At 51.1% G+C, this 10101-nt stretch overlaps 1 protein-coding gene across 1 annotated transcript; it reads left to right on the forward strand.

Annotated features, from left to right (window-relative positions):
• The first annotated feature begins 5861 nt into the window (after positions 1 to 5861).
• Gpr142 (G protein-coupled receptor 142) lies at positions 5862 to 9120 on the forward strand. The gene is made up of 3 exons (XM_021178334.1): positions 5862 to 5892; positions 6696 to 6857; positions 8261 to 9120. Exons 1-3 carry the CDS (start codon positions 5868 to 5870, stop codon positions 9118 to 9120), a joined length of 1047 nt encoding a protein of 348 aa, XP_021033993.1. The 5' UTR covers positions 5862 to 5867.
• Positions 9121 to 10101: the final 981 nt, after the last annotated feature.

Here is a 10101-nt window from a genome sequence, read left to right on the forward strand (position 1 = left end):
AGCGTGCATCATCCCTGTTCTTGGAGACCCCCATTAGACTCTCTTAATGCCTGGTCTATCTGTACTGGCATCTCCCATGTTCCACTAAGGAACTAGAATTCCAAAGGGCAGGACTGAACATTCTGTTTCCTAAGCAAACCAACAGATTGTTATGGATACTCAGAACTATGATCTATGATTGACATTTCAAGTGTGATGGACCAGGAGGTCTCAGGCTACCAAGAAGACCTCCCACTCCCCATCTCTGACAGACTCTTCCCATGATTCTAAATTCCCTCATCCCTGCCTCTTTTCTAATGATTTAAAAACTGACTTACTGAATAAAGTTCCCATTGATACAGTGGGTGCAAGCATGTGCTATATGTGTGCATGTGTGTGCTATATATTCATACATATCTGTGGTAGGGGGTGTCTTGAGACCGGATATGTACAGAAGAGTGCTCAGCCTGCACAGTCTTCAAGGTGACAGAAGGACAATACCACATTTTATTCCCTGCCATCCATCCCACCACCCCATGGTCTAGAAGCTCTATCACTCCTTGAGCACAAGTCTAAAGATCTTGCAAGCAAGAACAGTCCCCAGAGAGGAGCCAGCGGAGTGTGACTTCCTGCCCAGGGTGCATATGCACTGTCTAAGGAACTTGTTTATGCTCAGCCAGAACAGGCACAGCATGGGCATAAATGTCCATATACTCAGGGTAGCTCTTCTTGGAAGCTAGGTCAACCCCAATAAATGATCTCCATGTAACAAGGTATCTCAAGAGGGTCTAGAAGCAACTGTAAACTTCCATAGTCATGGGTAGGAAGGGAGAGCTTCTGAATCACAAAGGCAAAGAGCAGACGCTAGACACTGACCTTGAAGGAACATGGAGGAGAGGTGGACCTAAGACCCAGCCTGCCCCTACCTAGCAGCCTCCTTACACTCATAAAGTCTTCTGTCCAGTCATTAAAGGCTCACTTCACTGGGGAAGTGGTTCCAGGCTCAACACATCCAGTGGACCCACTAAAGATTAAAGAAAGATCCGGTGAGACGGAAGCAGGAGGAGCAGGAATTCAGGGTCAGCCTCTGCTACACAGAGAGCTTAGGGCCAGCCTGGGCTATAAGAGATCAGGCTCAAAATGGTAGAGGATCACCCTAAAGTTGCTCACATGCTGTGGATGGCTCACAGTGGCACCACTTCTCTCCTGTTCACCCTTGATCACGCCCTTCCCCATCCAACACAGCCAGCCACCTGATCCACAGACCTCTCTCCCATGGAGCTGCAGCTTACAGTGGCCTCTATTCCCAAGAACATTGTGTGAAGGAGTGAAATAGAACAGTCCTGGGGGAGACAACAGGAGGAATGCACCTGAATTCAAATGCCAAACAGCTACATCTGTGACTCCTACCAACATGCTGATCTTCTATGGTCCTTGTCTCCTCATGTGTTAACAAAAGGTAGGCAGTTAGATAAATGGGCCTGCCATAATTTAAGGATGAGCAATGGAGGGACAAGGCCCGTGGATGCTTCCTCCAGGTAGTGCTGGATGGATGAACTGGTGATAGCAAAAGATGTTGAGGACCAGAAAGATCAAGGCATGTTGCTGTTGGATGACAACATCTTTCACAGCCAGGTCATTAGCTGCATGCCTATGGGCACAGTCCCTTCCTTTGGGCTATCAATGGCCCATCCTGGCCACTGACATAGATACAATGTAGGAAGAAACTCCCCTCTCCAAGAACAGGAAACATTGTAGCTGGATTTGGCTACTTTGTGGATTCTTGTTTCTTCTACCCTTTGAATCCCCACCCAAGACCAGATAAGAGAGAAAAAAGGATAGAGGAAAGAGATCCATGAACAAAGTCAGAGGTTAGAGAGGGGCAACATAATTGTTAGACTACTTCCTGTTGATTAGGGGCATCAAGTTCCTTGGGGTAAGTTTGATCTTTGCTGTCAGGATATCTAATTTCTTCTTGTTGTTTCTTCTTTGTACACAACTACTGAACACACCAAGAACAACATCCACCAACAACCCTCTACCTCTCAGGGCCCTAGCTTTTATATACCCTCTGAAAAGTCCTCAGAATCCCAAACATCACACAATTGCAGAAACTATCTGCTGCTGGCAAATTCATGCCTCTGCTAGAGCACGAGGCAAATCATAGTCAGCTGATGTGAACAATCTGAAGCAGCCTCATATCCCACACCTGGGATTAAAACAAAAACATGTAATAGTTCTACACAGGATATGTACCTACTGATGACGTGGTGGCCCTAACTCTGCCACCACCTATGCCCAGTCAGGTACTGCTATTCCCTGGCATGTCAGTGTTGACATTGCTGTCCCCATGATTATAGATCTTGTAGACCCCAACTCTTGTTGTGTGTAGCTCAATGCTAGGACAAGCATGACATCTCCTGTGGGGTATGAAGGGTCCTGGAATCCACACATCCCTGAATTATAGCATTTTCTGTCTAGAAAGCTACATCTTCACCTTGAAGACTCCAAGGCAATGAAAAAAAATTTTTCTTATTTATATGTATGGATCTTTGCCTACATGTATGTCCATGCACCCTGTATTAGCGTTTCTGCTAGGCTCCGCCCAACAGTTCCCTAGCAACAGCCAGGTATGAGCCTGGCTTGCTATAAAAGGACTGGCTTCTCTCTCTCCTTTTCTCTTTCTCTCTCTCCCTCCCTCCCTCTCTGGCCCCTCCCCCAATGTGTTCCTAGCCAACTACTTCTTTTTATCTCTCCTCTCTCATGCCCCAAATAAACTTCATTTTATCCTAGACCAGTTGTACAGCTGGTACCTGGGGGGCGGGGGGGGGGTGTGCCTCAGCATGGGCCCGTGTACTGGCTGGTTTTGTGTGTCAACTTGACACAGCTGGAGTTATCACAGAGAAAGGAGCTTCAGTTGAGGAAATGCCTCCATGAGATCCAACTGTAAGGCATTTTCTCAATTAGTGATCAAGGGGGAAAGGCCCCTTGTGGGTGGGACTATCCCTGGGCTGGTAGTCTTGGGTTCTATAAGAGAGTAGGCTGAGCAAGCCAGGGGAGGCAAGCCAGTAAAGAACATCCCTCCATGGCCTCTGTATCAGCTCCTGCTCCCTGACCTGAGTTCCAGTCCTGACTTCCTTTGGTGATGAACAGCAGCATGGAAGTATAAGCCGAATAAACCCTTTCCTCCCCAACTTGCTTCTTGGTCATGATGTTTGTGCAGGAATAGAAACCCTGACTAAGACAGCCCGCTAAAGCACCCCCTCCCAGCACATCATGCCACTGCATTACAAAACATACCACCACGTGCATACAGTACCCACAGGAGACAGGACATTGGATCCCCTGAAAGGGAGTTTACAGATGTTTGTGAGTGGCTATGTAAGTTCTGGGAATTGAACCCTTGCCTTCCAGAAGAGCCACCAGCACTCTTAACTGCTGAGGCATCTCTCCAGTTCCTTCCAAGGCAATTTTTAAATTTTTCACTTGTGTTTGTGTGTGTGTGTGTGTGAGAGAGAGAGAGAGAGAGACAGAGTGAGAGAGACAGAGAGAAACACACACACATACACACACACAGACACCCAAGCTGTATGCTTGGAGGCCAGAAGACAGTGTGGATCCCCTGGAGCTATAGTTACACAGAAGCTGCTATCAGATATGGGTGTTGGGAAAAAAAACTCATCCCATGGCAATGCTGGGAACTGAACTTGGGTCTTCTGTAAAAGATGAATCAAGCTAACTACGCCCCCCCCGACACCTCCCCCAAATACGATGGATAGGTAGATAGGCAGACAGACAGACAGACAGATGTAAAGATCCCTTTCATGGGGAGGGACCCACAGGTGAAGACTGTTGAAGGCACAGATGAAAAGGTGTCCTTTTTTAGCAAATGTAGCTTCCCTCCTCTATTCTGTCTTTGCCTCACTCCTGATCCAGGGCTCTGGTTATCTGTGTGGGTCACGGGAGAGCAGTAGCGGAGAACGCTGGGCTCTGCCTGAAGAGCATCAAAGTGTCCCTATAATGCTTACATCCCACAAAATAAAAATAAAAATGGAGGTGTACAGGGGAGTAGGTAGTCCTCCTTGCCCTCAGCCATAACTGACCCTTCCAGCCCCAGTCTCTGACTCACTCCGGCCTCATGGTGCAGGGAGGTGAAGTCTGCAGGGTCTGTCTGTGACACTTGTTTTTTCTGAGCTGAATTTCCAACACTATACCTGGGGACCTGTCCTGAGCAGATAGCACCTACCTCAGCCTCATTGCCGCCAAGGAGGCCTGGTGAAATCCTCTCAGGATCCCTGTGTGGCCACCAGGGGCAGGCAGCAAGCCTCTACTGTGAGAATAAAATTGAGCCTTAGGATCAGGTGGGTTGACTCCAGCCCAGGCATGGGATTTACCTCAGGAAACCAGAAAATGCCTGTCATTCCCACCACAGTTGCTAGCACATTTCCAGAAACTAGATCACTGTGGTAGCCTGCATGAAAATGGCCCTCATAGGCTCATATGTTTGCATGCTTAGCCCACAGGGAATGGAATTGTTTGGGAAGAATTAGGAGGCGTGGCCTTGCAGGAGGAGGCGTGGCCTTGCAGGAGGAGGTGTATCCTTGGGAGTGGGGCTTTGAGGCTTCCAAAGCCCAGCCCAGGCCCAGTCTCACTCTCTGCCTGCTACCTGATGATCAGAATATAAAGTTCTCAGCTACTTTGACATCGTGCCTGTCTGCACTGCCCACCATAATGATCATGGACTAATCCTCTGAAAATGTAAGCCATCCCCACTTAAATGCTTTCTTTTATAAGAGTTACGTTGGTCCTGGTGTCTGCTCACAGCCATAGAAAAGTGACTAAGACAACCATGGAAAATGACTCCAGGGTAGACTTCAGTTGTGCACCCCAGGCAGTACCACTGGAGTCTGTCCTGATGCCCACGGTAGGCCGACCTGGTTACTCCTCACCCAGGTGCAGGGAGCTGCTCGCCTCGGATTCCAGCTCCTTTGCAGCGTTGCCGGCACCGGCTGGTGTTTATTTACCAGAGAATGGTGTTCCTGAGTGCTGCTTGGCTGCGCCACATCCAGGGGAAAAACAGCTTTGAGGGACCACAGGGTTCTGTGCTCCTCGCCCCTCAGGCAGCCTGGGCAGCCTTCTCGGGGCAGCAGGGCACATGGCTTCTTGCTGGCCTTTGTTCTAACATCTCCTGTCCTCTGGATAGCCTGGACCTCACCCCATCCTTCCACTGTGGCGTCTACAGGTGAGAGACTCCTTTGAACCTCGCTCCTGAGACCACTCTGGAGATCTAAGCCCTGCCTGCAGCTGCCTTCCTCTAAGGCTTTGTGCTAAATCTTTCAGTTCCTGGACACAAATGTCCTCCTTTCTGGCAAGCATGAGTCATTCATTACCTGGGAACCCATGGAATTGGCCCCTCGTATTGGTTAGCCTCCCACAAGAGCCTCAGCTTCCGGGTGTGGCTGCTCCTACTGAGTGAGCTAGTTTACCATAGACCCTTGCACAGGAGCAGCAGCTATGGCACTAGGCCTTTTCACCTTCCTGCCATTTCACCTCCCTCCCCTTCCCCCTAAGCACAGACATACCTTACCCTCAGCCTTTCTCTCCTGAAGCCCTCTGCCCAGCAAACCTTCCCTGCCAGTGCTGTTTGTTCCTACTGGATCTAGTTCCTAGCTGGATGGCTGGGGCCCTCCCCCTTCTTTCCCTCTCTCCCCACCCCCACTCTCCCACTCTCTGTATCAACAGACTCAGAGCTACAGGGAGAACCGTGAGGCAAATAACTCTTCCTTACAGAGCCAGTGTGAGGGACACAGCTGGTGATGTTGCAAGGGGCTGTGAAGATCCCAAGGAAAAGCTGCTGGTGACCCGGGTGGGACCCAGGACCCAGAACTATGGGACTTGAGGGAGCAGAGACAGGTAAAGTCTTTTTCAAATGGGAGGAGTAAGTAGTAAGATAGAGGTCAGGTGTGGGAGGTGAGGCTGGGGGAGGAGAGGGTGATGGAGAGGACAGGGAGGTGGGAGAGAGCCCTCCCCAGCTTCCTACCCCCCCAGCTCCTCTTATCTTCAGCAGGAAAGAAAAAGCTGTATGTTAAATTCTAAAAAGATTCAAAATGTATCTGAGGCGACTAGAGGCCAGCACAGATGTGTAGGGGTCCTGGTTTCAGACTAGCTCCTAGACAACTGCACCATCTTACTCTGGGACTCAGTTTCTACATGGAGCAATCTGGGTCCTTGGAGCATCAGTTGTGGTAACCTGTGAGGATGGACGCTCTTGGGCTTAGGAAGCAAGGGAATCCTATTAGTCTTTCCTGAGAGAGGCTGGCTGTGACATGGAACTGAGCAGTGCCTGGGAGCCACAGCCAGGTCAGACTTGGCCCAGTTTCTTCATTAAAGGCGCAGCTGCTCCTGTTCCATTCCAGCCCCTGTCTGTCCACAACTACCACTGGGTAGCCGGTTTCGGTGGTGGCGGGATGATGATGTGGGGGAAGAGTTGTCGCCACTGCCAATGATTCTCCCCTTTGATAAGAGAGCGGAGGGCGGGTGGAGGGGGTGAGATCCCATAGAGTTAGGGACTGCATTTGTCTGGGTCTGTCCTAGGGCTCTGCTCAGAGCAGCACTGAATAGAAGTTGCCTTGGGGGGGTCAGGCAGGGGCTGCTGTCAATCAAACCCCAGTGAAAAGAAAGCAATTGCTGTCCCTCTGCCTTTCCATCCTTCCTAGCTGTGCAGCCACAAGTGACCCTGCTGCCTACAGTCAATGGGAGTAACCCAAGATACGATGGTGTGGATGGCCACTGGCCAGAGAGCCCAGAGAGGTCACCCTGTGTGGCTGGTATCATACCTGTCATCTATTACAGTGTCCTGCTGAGCCTAGGGCTGCCTGGTGAGTGGGGACCTCAGGCTGAGCCAGAATTAGGGCTATCCATCAGCCGTTCCCGATTCTCTCAAGATAGCTAAATCACAGAGGATCCATGTGGCACTGTCCGAGATCCTGTGTAGCCGCTGTGCAGAGTGGAACCTGAATGGGGTGGGGTGGGGGATGTACACTGATGTAGGAAAGGCCAAGTGAATTTTTTTGGGAGGTACCCCCTGAGTCTAGTAAATACACCCATTCCTGAGAGGATCCCAGGACACCTCTGCTCTGAAGGACATAGAACACCTGAGAAAGACTAGGCTGGAAAGCCAGCATAGATGCTCACTGCAGATGAGGCCATCCAGTATTACCAAGTTGGTCCATAGCCTCTGGTGCGTTTTATATAAAAAGAAAAAGAAGCCAGGGATATGTCTGGTGGAGGTGCGGTATGGTGTGGGGTAAGAGGGGGCCTCTGGGGGCCTGTGCTGAAGCATCCCTTCCCCCTGAAAGACCAGCCACATGATAAATGTAATATAGAGTTTCTTGGGGGTGTGGGGAAGGGATTTGTGTGGGTAGTAGAGACAGAGAAAGAGAGGGGGAAAGAGAGTGTAGAAGAGAGGCTGGCCATGAACATATGAAGTGGGGGGGGGGGGGGGAGAGAAGGGACAGAGGGGAAGAGGGCAAGAGAGAGCAAGAGAAGCCAAGCAGTGGTGGCGCACACCTTTAATCCCAGCACTTGGGAGGCAGAGGCAGGCGGATTTCTGAGTTCGAGGCCCCCTAGTCTACAGAGTGAGTTCCAGGACAGCCAGGGCTACACCGAGAAACCCTGTCTGGGAGGGAGGGTTGGGGGGAAGTGGGGACCTGCGGCATGCTAGGCGAGTGATCTGCCACTCAAACTATACTTGCAAGCAGGTGAAGGGCTTGGCTGTGGCTCATTTGGCTGAGTATTTGTCTAGCACGCCCAAAGCCCTGGGTTTCATCCCCGGCACAACATAAACTGGGCATAGCAGTGCACACTTGTAATCGTAGCACTTGGGAGATACAGGCAGAAGATCAGAGGTTCAAGGTCATCTTCGACTCTATAGGGAGTTTGAGGCCAGCTGGATCTAGGAAGGAAGAAATAGGAAATACAGGGCCTACCAGGCTACCATGTGAGTTCTGGGCCAGCCAGGGCAACTTAGACCCTGACTCAAAATACAAAGTGAAAAAGAAGGCTAATGCACTAGGGCATACTGGAGTAGTATAGCGCTTGCCTGGCCCTGGGTTCAGTTCCCAGTACTGCAGGAAGGAGTAAGAGGGAACTAGAAACAGAAGGCAGCACTGTCCCTTGCAGTGACAGGTAGGAGGGACCACACAAACATCTCAAGGATCCCATTACTAACACCCCTCTGACCCTTCTGACCTCTCTGTCCTGTGACATGGATCTCCATCAGTCAATGTCCTGACTTCAGTGGCACTGGCCCGCCTTGCTGCCAGGACCAGGAAACCCTCCTACCACTATCTCCTGGCACTCACGGCTTCAGATATCGTCACCCAAGTGATCATCGTCTTCGTAGGCTTCCTCCTGCAGGGAGCCGTGCTGGCCCGCCAGGTGCCCCAGGCCGTGGTGCGCACAGCTAACATCCTGGAGTTTGCTGCCAATCACGCCTCGGTCTGGATTGCAGTCTTGTTCACAGTGGATCGCTACAACGCCCTGTGCCGCCCCCTACGCCATCGGGCCACCTCGTCCCCAGGCCGGACCCACCGCGCTATTGCAGCCGTCATTGGCGTTACCCTCCTGACCGGCATCCCATTCTACTGGTGGCTGGATGTGTGGAGGGATGCAGACCCTCCTAGCACTATGGACAAACTCCTCAAGTGGGCTCACTGCCTCATCGTCTACTTCATTCCCTGCAATGTTTTCCTGGTCACCAACTCTGCCATCATCCTTCGGCTACGGAAGAGAGGCCAGAGAGGGCTGCGGCCATTGGTGAGCAAGAGCACAGCCATCCTCCTGGGTGTCACCTCCCTCTTCGCCCTCCTCTGGGCACCACGCATTATTGTCATGCTGTACCATCTGTATGTGGCCCCTGTTCACCGGGATTGGAGGGTCCACCTGGCCTTGGACATAGCCAACATGTTGGCCATGCTCAACACAGAGGTCAACTTTGGCCTCTATTGCTTCATCAGCAAGACTTTCAGAGCCACTGTCCGACAGGTCATCCGTGATGTCCACATGGCTTGCGCCTTAAAGTCACAGCCAAAGCGAACGGTGGTGGAACTCGTGCTGAAGTCCGTAGGGACAGAGCTGTAGAGGTAAAAGGGCCAGGCTAGACATCCTCAGGGCCGCCTGCACAGAGACCTTTGCAATTGTTTGGTTTTGGCTTTGGTTTCCCTGTGTAGACTTGGCTGTCCTCCAACTCAGAGGCCTCTCTGCCTCTGAGGCACCTACCTCTGCCTCCGGAGTGCTAGGGTTAAAGATGTGAGCCACCACTGCCTGAGGAGACCTTAGCAATTGCATTCATCAAGATGTTACCAACTTTGCAATCTGGGGGAAAGGAAAAGGCTCTCGCTTTGGGCAACTCCGGGTAAAAAGAAAAAAAAAAAAAAACTAGTCAGCCTATTGGTTAGCTTCATCTCAGTTGCTGGTTTTGGGGGAAAAGAGAGGTCTCTCCTGGCCCACAAGGCATAACAGCTGTTGAGGGTACCCCTTTGTAAGGGGCCTTCCACCTGGCACATATGGGGCAAATGCTAATGTAAGCTGAAGGGATGAATGGAATGATGGATGGATGGATGGATGGATGGATGGATAGGCAGACAGATGGACAGACAGCTGCACATATTCATGTGAACTTGGCCTGCCTCCCACTCCCTAAACTGGTGACCTCTTTGCCTTCCAGTGGTAAAGTTGGAATCTGAAAAGGAAGCTATGGACCAGCATTGATGTCCTTTTCTGGGCTGGGGGTGCTGATGGTTTTGGCTGAGCAATGGGAGGTGTCTAGTTAAGAAACAGAGGTCCCAGTGTATTGATGTACATTGGGCACCCCCAGGCCTGTCCCAGACAGGGAGAAACAATCCTTTTGATTTTGGACACCCTAATTTAATTCTGAATTTCTCCTTGCACCAGCAGCACAGAGGGTCTGTGAGTCTTGCTTGCCATTTTTTAGCCCAGGGTACTAGAAACTAAAACACCATGCCACCCACACCTCCCCACTGCTGCCCCAGCCTTGGAGGAAGGTCTTTTGCACTGCAGGAGGGAGGGGGGGGAACCCAGAGTGGCTGAGTGGGTGGGGTT

The sequence above is a fragment of the Mus caroli genome, chromosome 11 (assembly GCF_900094665.2).
Source record: "Mus caroli chromosome 11, CAROLI_EIJ_v1.1, whole genome shotgun sequence".
Taxonomy (NCBI): domain Eukaryota; kingdom Metazoa; phylum Chordata; class Mammalia; order Rodentia; family Muridae; genus Mus; species Mus caroli.